This window comes from Prionailurus viverrinus, chromosome B3 (genome assembly GCF_022837055.1).
Source record: "Prionailurus viverrinus isolate Anna chromosome B3, UM_Priviv_1.0, whole genome shotgun sequence".
NCBI lineage: Eukaryota > Metazoa > Chordata > Mammalia > Carnivora > Felidae > Prionailurus > Prionailurus viverrinus.
Genome location: NC_062566.1, coordinates 44,455,966 through 44,474,213, shown reverse-complemented (window position 1 = coordinate 44,474,213; position 18,248 = coordinate 44,455,966). Strand labels below are relative to the sequence as shown.

Below are 18,248 nucleotides of genomic sequence, written 5' to 3'. Positions count from 1 at the left end.
TGAGGGAAGAACTACGACTCCCGAAGAGAAGTGCAGCCCGCCGCTGCCAGGCTGCAGGAAGCTAGGCGGGGCAGCAGCGATCCTCACAACATCCGGGCCCCGGCGCTGGAGAGGCGCCGCGGCCGGTTGCTAAGGAGACGGGCTGCTCTTACCACTCTAAAGGATTCGCGGTTTCACCCCGAGAGCTACTCCCTGGATTAGGCGGATTAGTCGGTACATATTGATTCAGCCAGCGGATCACGTTCTCTTCGCTGCTTTAACTGGATGTAGTAAAAGGCCGCGTCCCCTGGATGCTCGCTGGTCTTCTTACCATCCGCTGCGGGGAAAGACTACGTTTGCCGAAAAAATAAGGAAGATACCGAGAATGACCGAGTACGACTGGGTGGGTTTGGGCAGAGGGCTGAATGTTTTTGACGGCTGGTACTCCTTGCTGTAAATTTGAGCATCGCCCCCCCCCCCGCCCCCGCAAAAAAAAAAACACACCTTTTTAGGCAACCACTGGGCTATACAGATGTAATTGTGCATTGCATTGAGCCAGAATTGCCTCTGAAAATATAAAAATGATTGGGGATGGTATGCAACTCGTACCCCATTGCAAACTGTGCGGTGATGGCTGTAAATGAGAAAAATGTACCTTGTTAATTTTCATTCTTACACTGTGCCTTGTTCAAAAGGGATAGGACCAAAAAAAGGATATGTTGCCCTTGTGTTTACTGTTGGTGGAAGCAGTAGAAAGTTAAGGTTTAAGGTTAAAGTTAAGGTTTTGTCCCTCAATTGTGGCAAAAAAAAAAAAAAAAAAAAAAAAAGATTAACAAGGGAGATGATGGGCCTGGGCAGAAAGAAAAAGGTACCCCAAAATTTGACTTTTGGAGGGTTTTTATTCGTTTGCTTTTGATGTTGCTCTAGTTAACATCACTTGTGACACAACACCAAAAAAGAAAACACAAATTTTAATTTTACAATTACAGCTTCCATAAAGGGCATTTTCATTATCTCAATGACTTATTCTTATTTATCTTTTTTTAAATGTGCATGTGTTTATAATGAAGAACTTTGAAAAGTCACAGTGGCTTGACTTTCTGTAATTCCAGGGGAGACTGAAAAGTACATTAGTGAGAAAGCTAATATCTATCTATAGATTTTTATTCTTTTCAAGGCAATTTCACAGTATAATTTTAAGACAATTTTAGAAAAATCATTTACAATTTTAATTAACCTTTTTATCCTTAAGTAATATTTGCTGTGTAACCTGGCAGAGCATTTAAAATAATCCTTTTGTTATTCTTTGTATGAGGCTGTATGTTTTTAATTGTATCTAGTTTGAACTCTATATTTTAAGAATATCAGATTTGAAGAGGGTGAAACCCAAATAAGAAAACTACAGTGAGGCCATGAATAAAGTAAAAGCCATGAATGTTTTTTTTTTTAAGATTATTTATTTAGTTTTGAGAAAGAGACAGCAGGGAATGGGCAGAGAGAGAGAGAGAGAGGAAGAGAAAGAATCCCAAGCAGGCTCCACACTGTCAGCACAGAGCCTGACTTGGGGCTTGATCTCACAAATGTGATCATGACCTGAGCAGAGATCAAGAGTCAGTTGCTTAGACTGAATAAGAGTCAGAGGTCAAGAGTCAGACTGAGCCACCCAGGCACCCCTTGAGTATTTTGTTTCTAAGTCTATAAACATTTGTTAATTATCCTGGAAGTCTAAAAACATTTAGGTAGACACTTAACATTTCCAGATTGTGTGGTACAAATTATGCCAACAAAGTTTGTCTTCTAGTTTGACTGGATTTGGTTTTCTGTATTATATTTTGGGCCAATGATCAGAATTTAGTAGCAGGTGATTTGATGAAAGAGTACTCTGTGACTGAGGTTGCTATGGGCAACCTGACTGGGTGTCCATAAAGTATATTAGGGTTGCTACTGTTTTGTACAAGTTACAGGGCAGCCGCCTTCCAACTAAGAAGCTTTTCCTGTGCTCCAGAAACCTACACACTTTTTTAAAAAATGTTTTTAAATTCATTTACTTATTTTAAGAGAGAGCAAGCATGAGCAGAGGAAGGGAAGAGAGGAAGAGAGAGAGAATCCCAAGCAGGCTCCACACAGTCAGCATAGTGCTCGCCTTGGGGCTCGAACCCATTAACCAGGAGATCGTGACCTGAGCTGAAATCAAGAGTCAGAGGTTTAACCAAGTGAGCCACCCAGGCACCCCCAGAAACCTACACATTTTGAGAAAAGCTGACCTGTTGAGATACCATAGGATTCTGGTGACTTGCTATTATCCAGTCTACTGTGATATTTTTAAAAAACACTAATAGGCAGTGTCACAAAGAATAAGTAGCAAGATCTGATGAGGTCTACTTCTAGGTTTGCCAGCTTCCTGCAAGATTATGAATATACTGGGGCACCTGGGTGGCCTAGTCAGTTGAGCATCCGACTCTGACTCTTGATTTCAGCTCAGGTCATGATCTTATGGTTCATGAGATCGAGCCCCTCATGGGGCTCTGTGCTGACAGAGTAGAGCCTGCTTGGGATTCTCCCTCTCTCTGCCCCTCTCCTGGGATTCTCTCTCTCTCTCTCTCAAAAAAATTATGAATATGAAGTATTAGTAAACTGTACTATACAGTTTATATATACTATACAGAAATGCAGAATCTCTGCCCTACCCCAGACCTGATTCAGAATCTACTGTTTAACCAGATTCCTGTGTATTTCATATGTACATAAAAGTTAAGAGAAGGACTGTACAATGTAGTGTTATTAACCTGTAAACTTTAGAACTGAATTCTGGAACATCATCCATATGCACTGAGGTATATCTGAAAGAAATGATAAAAACTGATTCCATTTATATCACTTCAATTGTATTTCATTTTCTCTCCATAACCACAGGAACTATGGCAATTTTGTTTTGTTTTTTATTAATTTATAGATGATACATAAACAATCTCCTATTTAACACAACCTTTAAAAATCAGAGTACCCTGTCAACTACCATGAAGTTATTTAGATATAATAATGTAACTTCCTATCTGGAAGGATTTAGATCTTACATGTTCCAGAAGCTGCCAAATATTTTTATTTTTATATTTTTAAACTACCAAAATTTTTTGCCTATTTAGATACCACAGAACATACTTATTAACTTATTATAACTTATTAACTTGTCACAAATAAAGGGCCTTATCATGAGTAAATATGCATATCCCTTTATGCTTTTTGAATAACAAAATCACTTAGATCTGTTAAAAAGAAAACCTGGGGCCAAGGTGGAATCACTTGTCCCCAGGATAGCAAACCAAGACTTAATTGCAGTTTAAGCCACTCCATAAGAGGAATTTAAAACCAATCAATCTGGAATTTTATAGTAAGCACCAATCAGGTGATCTGTCACCTTGGCTCACCCTCTCCCTCCCCCAAAGGAAAATGAGGTAATCTGCATGATAAAACCCTCTGTCCTTTCCCCTAAAGGAAGGTGACCTTGCCTGAAACAATCTTTTCTTTTGCTAGTAACTTATCCTTCCTATGAAAACCTTCCATTTTGTACCACTCCTCAGAGCTACCCACCACTTACTTGATGGGATGCTACCTGATTCATGAATTGCTTAATAAAGCCAATTAGATCTTCAAATTTACTTTGTTGAATTTTGTTTTTTAACAGTTGCTATTGCTACATTTGGAGGGTCCTGATATCTGAGTCCTCAGATTAGAAAACAACCATCTAATCCAGCTCCTTCATTTTATATTTATAGACAAGGAACTTGAATCCTTGTAAAATAATTTCATCAGTCATCTAGCTATTAGTGCTAATATCAGAACACAGAACTGGTGACACCTAAGAGGTGCTCTTTACAACTCTTGAAGCAAAAGGTACACAAGTAGCAAGTTTCCCAACTAGTCTGTTGGGAAATAAGCCATGCAGATATGATTATGGCCCTCTCTCTACCCACACTCCTTTGCCTATCTCCCAGAGGCCTCTTTAACTCCTAACTATGGCTTAGCCACAACTTTCATAACATCATCTAGGGATCAGCAGCTTAAGCATCTCCTGGGACTTTGTTAGAAATGCAGAATCTTTGCCCTACCCCAGAGTCAGAATCTACTGTTTAACTAGATTCCTGTGTATTTCATATGTACATGAAAGTAAGAGAAGGACTGTACAAGAGAACACTACTATGGATAAAGAACTTCTAGTTTCAGATAACTTCTCCATGTTATTAGTAGGTAGTAAAGCACTACTAAGATTTTGTTCCTGATGAGACAAGTCAAGAAAGAAGCAGGCCTTAAAGGTGGCTGGGTCAGTAGTAGCTGGAGGTTCCAATGAGATAAATATTCATAAAATAACGGTCTAATTCCCAAGAACTGACCAATGAAGTTTTTCTGAGGCCAAATATTAAAGTCTTTCAGCTCAAGGTACCAAGACAATAGAACAATAACCAAACACTTCAGACCTTTGTCAATTACAGTATCAGTCTTTAAAAAAATGAATAGTTAACCTGGAGAACTTAAGAAAAAAAAAAAAAGACCAGCAATTTCATTTCTAACACCTATGTTTGCAACAGGGAAATTTACAGTAAGAAAAAGGCTTTTCCCTTTATTCAAATACAGCAGCAAAACAAGTGCTCTTGGATTGGATTTTCAGGAAGACCCAAGAGTTCTCAAAATTATTTAAAGAAGCTCTTCTGAAAAGTTACTTTGCTTATGAATGTCATTAAAACAGGCATAGCATGAGAACATAGTATACTAATTTGTGATACTACCTCATTTTATAAACTATAAATTTACAAACTTTTCAAGTTCTGTGGGATAAATGGAGTCATTAGATGATAATTAAAAGAACAAATAATCCAGGCTCTCTTATTTTACAAGCAGGAAACTGAAGCATAGAGAATCAGACTTACCCAGGTTCTCACGTTCCTGGCAAGTCCAGGAGGCCAGACCCAGCATTCCAGTGCTCTTTTCACTAAACTTGATTCAGATTTTTAAATCCCTTATTCACAGAAAAATACTTCCAAAAAGTTTATTAAGGGCTCTCTTCGAGTAGAACATTAATAGTTGACTGAAAAGTTGATTGAATATGATTTATAGTACTGGTTACATACAAAGGTAGCTTTTAAGGATGTTATTATGAGGAAAAGATTTTAACTCAGGTTAATTTCAACTTGTAGCGCCTTTTTATTTTTCAAGATTATAACCAGTCACAAGTACATCTATATTTTTAATGTTTATTTATTTTGACGATCACTTCACATAATTAAGATTATTTTTGTGGCAAGAACATTTAAAATCTCTCTTACCAATTTTCAAGTATATAATATAGTAATGTTAACTATACTCACCATTCTATAATTAGATCCCCTGAGCTTATCCCTCTTATAACTGGAAGTTTGTACTCTTTGACCAATATCTCTCCATTTTCCCCCATCACCCATCCCCTGGCAATCACTATTCTGTTTCAATCAGTTTGACCTTTTTATTTTTAAAAAAATTTTTAAGGTTTATTTTTGAGAGAGAGATAGCAAGCAGGGGAGGGGAGAGGAGGAGACAGAATCCCAAGCAGGCTTCATGTGGTCAGCACAGACTCCGATGTGGGGCTTGAACTCACGAACCGTGAGTTCACGACCTGAGCCCAAGTCAGCCCTCAACCGACTTAGCCACCCAGGCACCCCTCAATGAGTTTGACTTTTGTAAACTTTTAGATTAATATATATGTGACAATCTAGTATTCTTTATCTGACTTAGTTCATTTAGCATAATGGCTTCCACGTTGTCCGAAATGGCAGGATTCCAAATCCTTCCTTTTAACGGCTGATTAATATTCATGTGTGTATGTATACATGAGAGTATAGTATACTACATCTTTAGCCATTCATGCATTAATGGGACACTTAAGATTGTTCCCATTTCTTGGCTATTGTGAATAGTGCTGCAATGACCATGGGAGTGCAAATATCTCCTCAAGATAGTGCTTTCACTTCTTTTGGATATATAACCAGAACTGGGATTGCCGGATCGCATGTTAATTCAATTTTTAATTTTTTGAGGAACCTCCATACTATTTTCTATAGTGGCTACACCAATTTACATTCTTACCAATAGTGCACAAGGGTTCCCTATTCTTCACATCCTCTCCAATATTGTCCAATATTTTTGACACTAGCCATTCTAACAGTGAGGTGATATCTCATTGTGGTTTTAATTTGCATTTCTTTGATGATTAATGATGTTGAACACCTCTTCAAGTACCTGGTGGCCATCTGTGTGTTTTATGTGTGAAAAATGTCTATTCAGGTCATCTTCTCGTTTTTTAATCAGATTCTCTTTTGCTATTGAGTTGTATGAGTTCCTTGTATATTTTGGATATTAACCCCTTATCAATATGGTTTGCAAATATTTTCTCCAATTCCGTAGGTTGTCTGTTCATTCTGTTGCTTCTTTTGCTATGCAGAAGCTTCTTAGTTTGATGCATTGTCATTTGTTAGTTTTGCTTTTGTTGCTTATGCTTTTGACGTCATATCTAAAAACTCTGCCAAGACCTAAATCAGAGCTTTTCCCCTGTGTTCTTTTCTGGGAGCTTTATGGTTTTAAGTCTTACATTTAAGTCTTTCATTCATTTTGAGTTAATTTTTATGAGTGGTATAAGACACTATTGTGTTGTTTAATTTTGGTGGGTTTTTTTTCCCCCCAAATTTTATAATTGACAATAATTTCATATCTTTATATTTTAGGACAAGAAAAGTGCTTCAGCTTCAAATTCAGACACAGAAATGAAACCTGAACAACTTTCCCCTTGTGTGAACCCTGGAAATCCTGTGTTTTCATGTATGTTGGACCCAAAGACACTCCATACAGCTACCTCACTATCAAAACCTAAGATGATTATGTACAAAACCAGTTCAAGTAATTATGGTGAATTTTTACCTATGCCACAGTTTTTTCCCTGCAATTATAGTCCAAAGGAACAAGTATTTTCAAGCCATATCAGAGCTACTGGATTTTATCAAAATAATACTCTAAACACTGCACCTGACAGAACCAGAACCCTTGATTTTCCTAATTTTCAACACACTCTATGAAAATATATTCCTGTGTATATTTAAGAGAAAATATACTCAGGAAAAGTGAGTTCTAAATCTAAGGCTAGAATACCAAATTTGGACTAGAAAAGCATTTGTATTAGTTAAAAGAAAACTTTTAAGAAATAAAGCATTTGAACTGATAACTGAATGGCAGTGACTTCTTCTTAAATTAAAATGTGTTCAAAATAGAATAAAAGGTGGATGCGTTTTAGTACAAAATAGAATAAAAAGTAGACACATTTAGTACATTATTTAGTACATATTCTCCAAAAGTTTCAAAAGGCTTTAAGGATCTCACGTGTCCACTGAATATATTTAACAAGACAAAGGAACACAGGAGCACTAAGAAAAAAAATTGAATTAAGGAAGACTGACCAGTAATTTCCCAGTTTTCTGTTATTTCAACTAATGGCTTAGAACCTGGGGGAATGAATGTTAGTTTCCACTGCTCTGCGGGTAGAAGAAAGGACCTGCTATTCATTCATTCATTTGGCAGGTATTTATAGAACACTCGCTAATGACAGTCACTAATGCAAATGGAACACAGAAATAAGACAGTACCTTTATTGTTTCAATGAGTAATATTTTAGGGGAATGAGATTAGCAAATCAATAAAATGTGATAATTTATGTAAATTTTGCAAAAGGTCTTTCAGACACAAAGACAGAATTGCTCAAATTGAGACCAAGGACATCAGAAGAAGCATCCTGGAAAAGGTAAAACCAAATCAAAGGAAAGATCAGTAGAGGAAGAAGAAGCAATACATAGAAGTACAAAGATCTAAGAGACGCAGTACTTTTTTATAAACGCAAATAATTTGATATATCCTTAACACAGTGTAAGCAGTGGTGGATGACAGACTATTCTTTAAACTATGTAATTCCACTGTATACAGAGATTTATTTATTTCAGCTGCCATCTGTTGAAACCACACTTGAGTCTGAGTACCTTTAATGAAAAAAATCACGGCTCATATGTTTCCCTATTAGTGTCAGAGTCAGGATATTAACATCAATTAAAAAATAATTTTGAGTTGCTAGGAGATCAGAAATGTGTATCTTCTATTTATAAAAAAAAGGTTTGATGTGAGAAAATAGTTCAAACTCTGCCTCATAAGATTTTTCCAAACACCTGAAAACTTATTTGATAATGACATAAAAAGAAAAATTAGTTTTGTTCACCTCCTCTGAAACACCAAAAATCAGGGCATTGCACAAGATATTGAGGTGAATACTGCAAATTTAAAAAAAACTTGAGTTTAGTTGCCTTTTCTCCACAAAATCTATACAACCTATTTTCCCCCTTCACTGTAGGTACTCAATTTGTGGCAAGTGAAGTCAATTTTTTAAAATTTAGAATCTATATATTAACCTAAAGATTCTTACTATAGCAGGTGGTTAGGCCCTTTTTTGTTTGTTGCTAAAATTCTCAGGTAGGATGAGTATCTCAGAATCAAGCACATTGTCTGGAATAGCCACTATGTAGTCATTTAGTGCCTGTTAAAGTCCAGGGATTTTCTAGGCACTAAGAGCATGTCCTCATGGAGCTTAGATTCTGGTAAATTCCAGTAGGGAAAAAGAGACCAAAAAACATATGTGTCTGGGTGGCTCAGTAGGTTAAGTGGCCCACTCTTGATTTTGGCTCAGGTCATGATCTAACGGTTCATGAGTTTGAGCCCCATGTTGGGCTCTGTGTTGACAGTATGGAGCCTGCCTGGGAGTCGTTCTCTCTCTCTCTCTCAGAATAAGTAAATACTCTCAAAAAAAAGTATAGATATATATGTGTGTAAGTACATATATATATAGGCATATATTTACATTTACATACATGTATAAATGTACATATATAAATGATGTATACATAGTTACATGTAAATATTTATGTATGCCTATAAATATATATAAAATATGCCAAGTGATAAATGTTATGAGGAAAAAAATAAAATAGGGTTGGGGGAAAGGGAGTGCTTAAGCAAGGAGTTATTTTTGGTAGACTGGTCTGGGAAGGTCTCTGATAAGTTGATGTCTGACCAAACCCCTGAAGGAAGTGAAGAGAATCTCTGGGGAAAGTAGAGCTGTTGTGAGACAACTGAACATGTAGTCTGGAGTTTAAGGGATAAGCCCATGTTGAATATAATCAATTTGAACAACATCCACACGAAGATATTATTTAAAATCATGAGGCCAGATAAGACTATAAAGTATTCATAGAAAAGGGACCAAAGGACTAAACTCTAGGGAACTCCAACATTTAGAAATCATGGGAATGAATATAAATAAACAAATGAGATCAAGAAGTGATTAGTGAAGGAGGAAGAAATTAGCAAACTGATGCCCAAAAGCCAAGTAAAGAATCTGTTTCAAGAGGCCAGCTGTGTGAAATTATCTTGAGAGGTAACACATGGATTGAGATCTGAAGGTACAAATAGGCAATGCAGAGAACATTAGTCACCTCAAGGAGAAGTGTTTTAGTGACGTCACAGAAAGGAAAACTTTAATGGAAGAGGTTTAAGAAAAAATGGAAGTGGTACTTTTTAGTAGTTTTGCTGTACACTGAACAGAGAAATAGACTGGAAGCCGGAAGTAGACATATGGGGCCAAAGGTTATTTTTTAAAAGATAGGATAATATAGCCTATTTGTATTCTGATGGGATCACTTTTTGTGAACTACTGACCTGTACTAATCAGCTCTAAAGATAAAATGTAGTTGAAGACAACTACAGAGTAATGTTTCTTTAATATAGACTAAAAAAACTAAACTGTATAAAATCAAAAGCATGGATAGACAATATACAGAATTATTCACCAGCTTATAGTATATTTAGAATCTGGATACAAACAACTTAAAAGAAGCTTTAGAGTTTGGACTGTGAAATTCACCACTTTGTGAGATATACAACATAAAACAATACATTTTTGGAATATGCTAAAATGTAAGTAAGTAAACAAATACACAAATTTGTAACTTACTTTACAAATAAGTAAACAAACACAAACGAGTTTGTAATTTTTCCAAAAAGAAGGATTTCATTTCAGAAAACAGTTTGAACAAATCATTCTTGTAAAAAATATTTAAACATATTAGGTAAAAAATTCAGAGGGGCCCGTGTGTGGCTAAGTAGGTTAAGCATTGGGCTCTTGATTTTGGCTCCGGTCATGGTCTCGTGGTTGTGAGATGAACCCCACATCAGGCTCCATGCTGAGCAGGAAGCCTGCTTGGGATTCTCTCTCTCCCTCTCTCTCTGCCCCTCCCTGGGTCTGAAAAAACAAAAACAAAAACTCATATACTTTAGGCAAACTTTCCTACCTTTATATGATTATCAGAATTGTTGACATTTCACTTCCATTTCTTGACTCATCATTACTGCAAATACAGCATGAGCTCTCAGCTTCAAATAAAACGAAGTTTACCTTCCCAAAGTAATATTTTATCGGTGAGTTTAGGTCTGCCTCTCTTTTAGCTATAAACTAAAAGACTATCAGAAATCTAGTTTACCCAATCAAAAATCTAATAAATATATTTGAATAAGTTGATTGGTTTTTACCATGTATAATAGCTAAAAATTATTGAGTTTACTATTTCTATTATTGTACTGGTTTTTTTGTTTACTAAACAACAAACATGTTTATTAGGTCATAAAAAGGATAAAATGTCAAAAGTAGTTCCTTAAAGAGACTATTTTAAGATGGCCATAGGGTCATCATATGCCTTTAAAACATTTTAGAAAAAACAATAAATTAAAAAATAAAACATTTTGGAAAGGGGAATTACATTTCAAAAACTATGGGTAATGACAAAGAGAAGATGCTGGTAATGTGGTCATTATCTGAAGCATAAACCTGGTTTTATTGGAGAGTTAGTTACAGTGAGGTATGCCTTAGGGTTTATAAACAAACCTTATAGGAAAGAGGAAGCCTGCTGTGTACAATTGGATGCATGATGCCATGAAACATTCTATTCAAACTAATTCTCCTTGTTCTGATTCTATGTGTTAAAAAACAGAATTCAACTGAGTGAACTTGAAAAATTTAACCAGCTTTATTTAACAGTCAGGCAGGCAGCATCCCATCTAGTCAGCAGAAAAGTGCTCTGAGAGGCTAAACAAAATGGAAGATGTTTATAGGCAGAAACAGGGTGGGGCAAAGAAGCTATTAACAAAAAAAAAAAAAAAGGGGGAGGGGGAGGGGGAGAGGGGGAGAGAGGGAGAGAGGGAGAGTGGGAGGGAGAGGGAGAGGGATTGTTTCAGGTTTCAGGCAAGGTCACCTTCCTTTGGGGGAAGCATGGGGTTCTAGCAAGCAATTTACCTCACTAGTGCTGATCAGAAAATTCCAGATTGACTGGTTAAAGTTCAGATTCTTGCAATTATATCCTGATTTGCAGCAATGGGGGCAAGTGACTCCATTTTTATTTTACTTTTTTAATTTTTTTTAATCATTTTTAAAATTCCAGAATAATTAACATACACTGTTATATTAGTTTCAGGCATACAATACAGTGATTCAACAATTCTACACATTATTCAGTGCTCATCACAATAAGGGTACTCTTAATTCCCTTCACCTATTTCAACCATTCCCTCCCCTCTGGCAAACACCAGTTCTCTATATTTAAGAGACTTTTTTTTTGTCTCTTTTCCCTTTGTTCATTTGTTTTGTTTCTTAAATTCTACATAGGAATGAATTCATGTGGTATTTGTCTTTCTTATACTGACTTATTTCACTTAGCATTATACCCTCTAGAGCCATCCATGTTGTTGCAAATGGCAGAATTTCATTTGTTTTATGGATAACATTCCATTGTAGATACATACCATACCTTCTTTATCCATTCATCTATCAGTGCATACTTGGGTTGCTTCCACATTCCAGTTAATGTAAATAATGCTGCAATAAACATAGGGGTACATATATCCTTTCAAATTCTTATTTTCATTTTCTTTGGGTAAATAGTAGAATTACTGGGTCATATGGTAATTGTTTTTCATTTTTCAAGTAACCTCCACCCATTTTCCACAGTGGCTGCACCAGTTTGAATTCCCACCAACAGTGTCCAAGGGTTCCTTTTTCTCCAAGCCTCACCAACACTTGTTACTTCTTGTCTCTTTGATACTATCTATTCTGACAGGTGTAAGGTGATATCTCATTGTGATTTTGATTTGCATTTCCCTGACAATGAGTGATGTTAAGCATCTTTTCGTGTGTCTTTGGAGTAATGTCTGTTCATACCTTCTGCCTATTTTTAATCAGATTGGTTTTTTGTTTTGTTTTTTTGTGTGTGTGTTGTGTAAGTTCTTTATATACTTTGGGTATTAACCCCTTATTGAACATATTATTTGCAAACATCTTCTCCAATTTGGTGTCTTTTTGTTTTGTTGTTTCCTTTGCTATTCAAAGCTTTTTATTTTCATGTAGTCCCAATAGTTTATTTTTGCTTTTGCTTCCTTTGCCTTAGGAAACATATCTAGAAAAATGTCAGAGAAATTACTGCCTGTGCTCTCTTCTAGGACTTTAGGTGTCATATTTAGGTCTTTAGTCCATTTTGAGTTTATTATTGTCTATGGTGTAAGAAAATGGTCCAGTTTTTCCAAAACCATTTGTTAAACACCCTTTCTTTTTCCCACTGCATATTCTTGCCTCCCTGGCGTAGCTTTATTAACCATTTAAGTGTGTGTTTATTTCTAGGCTTTCTATTCTGTTCCATTGATCTACATGTCTGTTTTGGTGCCGGTACCATACTGTTTTGATTAATACAACTTTGTAGTATATCTTGAAATCTGGGATTGTGATACCTCCAGTTATGTTCTTCTTTTCCAGATTACTTTGGCTCTTCAGGATCTTTTGTGGTTCCATAAAAATTTTAGGATTTTTTATTCTAGTTCTGTGAAAAATGCTCTTGGTATTTGGGATTGCATTAAATCTGTAGATTGCTTTGGGTAGAATGGACATTCTAACAATATTTGTTCTTCCAATCCATGAGCATAGAATATCTTTCCATTTGTGTCATCTTCAATTTCTTTCATCAATGTTTTATAGTTTTCAGAGTACAAGTCTTTCCCCTCTTTGGTTAGGTTTATCCCTAGGTTTTATTATTTTTGGTGCAATTGTACATGGGATTTTCTTAATTTCTCTTTCTGCTACTTCATTATTAGTGTACAGAAATGCAACAGGTTTCTGTATATTGATTTTGTATCCTGCAGCTTTCCTGATTCATTTCTCAGTTCTGAAGTTTTTTGGTGGAGTCTTTAGGGTTTTCTATATATATATAGTATCATGTCATCTACAAGTAGTGAAAGTTTTACCTTTCCTTACCAATTCCAATGCCTTTCATTTCTTTTTCTTGTCTAATTGCTGTGGCTAAAACTTCCAGTACTATGTTCAATGAAAATGTTGAGAGTGGAAATCCTGTCTTGTTCCTGCCCTTGGGGGAAAAGCTCTGTTGTTCCTCATTGAGGATGATGTTAGCAGTGAGTTTTTCATAGATAGCCTTTATTATGTGGATGTCTACTCCCTCTAACCCTACTTTGTTGAGGGTTTTTATTATGAATGGATATTGTACCTTGTCCAATGTTTTTCTGCATCTATTAAAATAATATTTTTTTATCCTTTGTCTTATTTTTTAATGTTTATTTATTTTGAGAGAGTGTGCACACACATGAGCAGGAGAGGGACAGAGAGAGAGAGAGAGAGAGAGAGAGAGAGAGAGAGAGAGAGAGAATTCCATGCAGGCTCCCCACTCAGCATGGAGCCTGATATGGGGCTTGATCTCACAACCATGAGATCATGACCTGAGCCCAGATCAAGAGTCTTAAGCTTAACTGACTGAGCCACCCAGGCAACCCTATCCTTTTTCTTATTGATGTCATGTATCAAGTTGATTGATTTGTGAACATTCAGCCACCCTTATATCCCAAGAATAAATCCCACTTGATTGTGGTGAATGATTTTTTTTTAATGTATTGTTGGATTTGGTTTGCTAATAATTTGTTGAGGATATATGTATCTATGTTCATCAGAGATATTGGCCTATAGTTCTCTCTTTTTTTTGTAGTGACTCTATCTGGTTTTGGTGTCAGGGTAATGCTGGGCTCATAGAAAGCTTTCCTTCCTCTTCCATTTTTTGGAATAGTTTGAAAAGAATAGGTATTAACCCTTCTTTAAATGTTTGGTAGAATTCACTTATGAAGCCACAAGTGACTCCATTTTGGACCTGTTTCTTTTAACATGTTTACCAAGCAATTTTATGATGTGATTTACTATATACATCTGTTTATAAGGAAAGGTGAATTGTAATATAACCTATCATCCCCATGCAGATGCTCAATTTCTAATTATGAATTAATAAGTAGGCAGTCTGTTTTGCTGGGTTAATAATTAATAAGTAGGCAGTCTGTTTTGCCCAGGCAGTCTCCTGAGCTGGGTTAATGTGAATCTGATACTCAGAGATGGATCAGCTATTGATAGGTCTTTGAGAGTGAGACTGAGCCAGATCAGATCAATACGATAATGAAATACTCCTGTTGTCAGTCTTTTTGGGAGATCACCTACTAACCCTTTCCCCAGATGGTATGTGCAAAAATCCTTTGTCCTTATTTGCCACATGGATGAGTTCACTGGAAAGTACTTGGCTTGCTGGTGACAAGTGGTCTCTCCTTCACCAAACTCTAAACAGGTTCCTTTAGCCACTTTCCAACTGGGCCTCATCCTTGGGCCTTGTCAGGTTCAGCTGTTAGCAAGAATAATGCTAAGTTGGATTAGCCAGAATCCCCACCATTAATTTCAATCACTCTCAACATTTGACCAAATTCCTCATCCCTCATCATCCCTAGGTAATGCCCAATCAACCTGGCCTGCCTTCAGCAAGAATCCTGTTAGATTAACATAGCCAGAATCTCCCTACCCCTGATGTTTCCTCTTAGTGATTTTCTATCCACTGACAACTCCAACCCCCACCCCCAACTTGTTCCTTAGCTATTCATCACCACTTGTCCATTGCCCATGCTATATTATGAAAAGACCCCAATTCTACACTGAGATCTCTTTTCTTATCCTGTAATAGTTCCCAAGTGAAATCTGTTTTTACTGCTCTAACTACTGTCCAGCTCTGGTTTTCTTTGACTCTGGAAAACTGGACAGGATATGTTTATACAAACATATGTGTTTACTTTCTACTTAATTATTAGATAGCACCTATCTATTAGGAATAATATTTTTACTTCTGTCAGTAAAGAGCTAAAATGCATTAAAAAAATTATACCAAACCTGGTCTGGGACAAACCACTTTTGCTTAATGTAATTCACAAAACTCTTTCTGGGAAGAAAGAGATGAACTTTCCTCATAAAATGCTTAAGCACTTTAATGACATAAAAACAGGTTTAATCAAACTAGTTACCCATCCACCCTGACTCTCAAGTGACTATCAAAGGGCAAGTGAGTGGTATATTAAAATATTTTTTTAATTAAGTCTAACAATAACTATTTTCTATTCCTGTAAAGCATCCACTGCAAAAATGGGCTAAGTCTGATCTTTCCTTTGTAATCAATATTTTGATATAGTTTTGATATTTCTTCATAGCCAAATTTGTCAAAAAATCATCTTTAATTAACATGTATACTATGTATTTATGTGTATGGTAATCACATAGTAGTGGGGGATTAAAGATCCCTTCAGATGATTAAAGACCCCTTCAGTTTACATTTCTGTAACAGCCACATTTAGTTTGTTATCCATTTGGTATCTTGAAATTAATTTCAATTAAATAATTGACATTATGAAAAAAATCAAAGGACTACTATTAGAATTTTTTTATCTTTTATTCACAGGCCTTAATTAGCACTATTATTTGGGAGGTATGTTTTTATCATAAAAGAGATGGGCATGTTGTATCAATATTTCAACTCTGTCACTACTTCAATCTAAGACAAAAGTCCCTTGTAAACCATAGGAGATTGCTCAAAAGAGGTCAAGTATTTCGTAAATACAAATTCTACTGTTGCATTTAAACCAAGACTTTACTTAGAGGATAGGGTAAAAAATATTCACACACAACTAGTTAAGACTATCTCTTCTTCTATTCCTCCAAGGATAGATCTTTTGCCCTTAGGGCAGCTATTGGGCCCAGTCTTTTCGAGAGGGCAGGGGGAGAGGGGGAGAGGATGGTAATAGGAAGAGCCTGAAGCAGCACTAGTTTGGTTAAATATTTTGAACATCAAACTGGTATTTGACACACATGAAGACCCATCTTCATTTTGGTAACACTTATTTTTTAAAAATAAATTGACAAACCAGTGTTGATTATAAGCAAAAGCAATCCTTATTAGAAGCAAGTCTTATTAGAAGGTCTAATAACTGGACAAGGCTGCTATGTAAGTTATCAAAAGTTGCTTTATAAAAGTCTCAAGGTTGCTGAACTAACCTTATCTGTTCCCATTCAAAAAAAATATTGAGTTAAAAAAAAAAGAATGAAGCTGTCTTATGGTCCATTTGAATGATATCAGATGACCAAATGCTATAAAAACTTACTCCTAAAAAATTGTTTGATTTTTCTAAAAATCCTCTAAATATAAACAGACAATTGTGATAACTACTATGTGCAAAAGGGAAGCTATACTGTTTTTGCTTAATGCTTGCATCATGACAGTGATACAACACAAGTGGTGGTGCAATCAAATGCCAGTATCATACATAATATTCTGTGTTAACATTTCACCCTTTGCTGTCTTTTTTTTCTTTTTCCTATTGTACTTGAAGGTACTAGAAAACTTACCTTCATCAGATAGTATGAAATATGATCAAGGCTTTGGGGAACACTGCCTGTACCTGAAGTTGAAAACAAGGTTTCCCAAACAGTTGTTTTGCTAGATTGAACTGGTCTAACCTCCCACACAGGTGGTGGAGAAGTATGAAAGGGAAAAAAAAGGTTCTGTGCATTGAAAACTAAGTGAACATCAGTATTGATTATACCAAGGTCAATCATTCAGACAACTAAGTAGTATATATAATTAAAAAAAAATTTTTTTAAGGTGGTCTTTTGTTTTCAAATTTTACCTTGTCAAAAATGAATCCATGTCTTAATACTCATCACACCGACAAATATTTGGTTAGTTTTAAGGGTAAGTTGAATTCAGTAACAACAACAACAATATATATATACATATATACATATGTATGTATATGTAGGTACATATATATGTATAAGTATATATAATTAATCTGTGTATTGAAGAAGAATTAAATCATTCTTGTTTTGATTTACTTATTCAGAAACCATTCAAGTCACACATTTAATTTTCCATAGATTTGTAATATATAAATCTATAGATTTTGCCCTCTACAGAACTAGAGAACTAAAGAGAAAGTAATTCTGCACAATCAGCCATATTTACAAATATTCCTAATGTCTCCAGTTATTTTTTTAAAAACTTGAAACAATATCTAGTACAATACCTAGTTGCTTCAGCAGTCATTAAGATTTTAGTTCTGTTCCTTGAATTATATTCCGAATCTTCTCAGCATCATTTTGCACAATTTCATTGGACGGGTCAATCTTAAGTGCAGCTTCATAATCCTGTAAGCCTATATTTATATAGCAGTGATAGTCAATAAAATCAGTATTTTATACATACTTGTGTTATCTAGACAATTTTTTTTTTTTTTACTAAAAATAACCAATAAGAACATGGTTCAGGACAAGTACCAGGTTTTCAATTAGATTCTCATTTTCATATATGCATCTCTATGTAGTATTTCTAAAATACTGCAGAAATTTTTCAGTAATTTCAGAAGTAATTATACTCACTTCACTCAGGATTTTGTAAGAAGCAGTTTTTTTAGGGTTTTTAAAAATTCATTTAAGTAATCTCAACACCCAATGTGGGGCCAAGATCAAGAGTCACATGCTCTTCCAACTGAGCAAGCCAGGCACCTCAGAAACAGTTATTTTAAATTCAAGTACAAATAAGCTAACAGCTTAAACTCATTAAAGCATGAACAGACTCATTTTTGAAAAATGCCATCTTATTTAGAAATTCTAGATTAGGAGAGCCTGGGTGGCTCAGTCGGTAAAATGTCCAATTTCAGCTCAGGTTTTGTGAGTTCGAGCCCTGCGTTGGGCTCTGTGCTGAAAGCTCAGAGCCTCGAGCCTGTTTCAGATTCTGTGTCTCCCTCTCTTT

General features: G+C 35.6%; 2 protein-coding genes across 6 annotated transcripts in view; one reads left to right on the top strand and one right to left on the bottom strand.

The window, feature by feature from the left end:
- Positions 1 to 70: 70 nt before the first annotated feature.
- On the top strand, positions 71 to 7,227 carry PIERCE2 (piercer of microtubule wall 2). The gene is made up of 2 exons (XM_047861191.1): positions 71 to 382; positions 6,729 to 7,227. Exons 1-2 carry the CDS (start codon positions 365 to 367, stop codon positions 7,074 to 7,076), a joined length of 366 nt encoding a protein of 121 aa, XP_047717147.1. The 5' UTR covers positions 71 to 364; the 3' UTR covers positions 7,077 to 7,227.
- Positions 7,228 to 10,171: 2,944 nt separating this feature from the next.
- DNAAF4 (dynein axonemal assembly factor 4) overlaps positions 10,172 to 18,248 on the bottom strand; it is a 70,626-nt gene continuing 62,549 nt past the window's right edge. Inside the window, exons 9-10 of one of the 5 annotated variants that reach the window (XM_047864658.1) lie at positions 17,524 to 17,652; positions 10,172 to 10,336 (exon numbers count right to left, since the gene is read on the bottom strand). In XM_047864658.1, coding sequence (XP_047720614.1) covers positions 17,543 to 17,652 — 110 coding nt within the window. In that variant the 3' untranslated portion in view covers positions 10,172 to 10,336; positions 17,524 to 17,542. Of the gene's footprint in view, positions 10,337 to 11,924; positions 11,963 to 14,569; positions 14,802 to 15,913; positions 17,653 to 18,248 lie in introns of those variants that run through there. The other 4 variants (XM_047864657.1, XM_047864659.1, XM_047864656.1 and 1 more) reach the window with 4 other exon arrangements.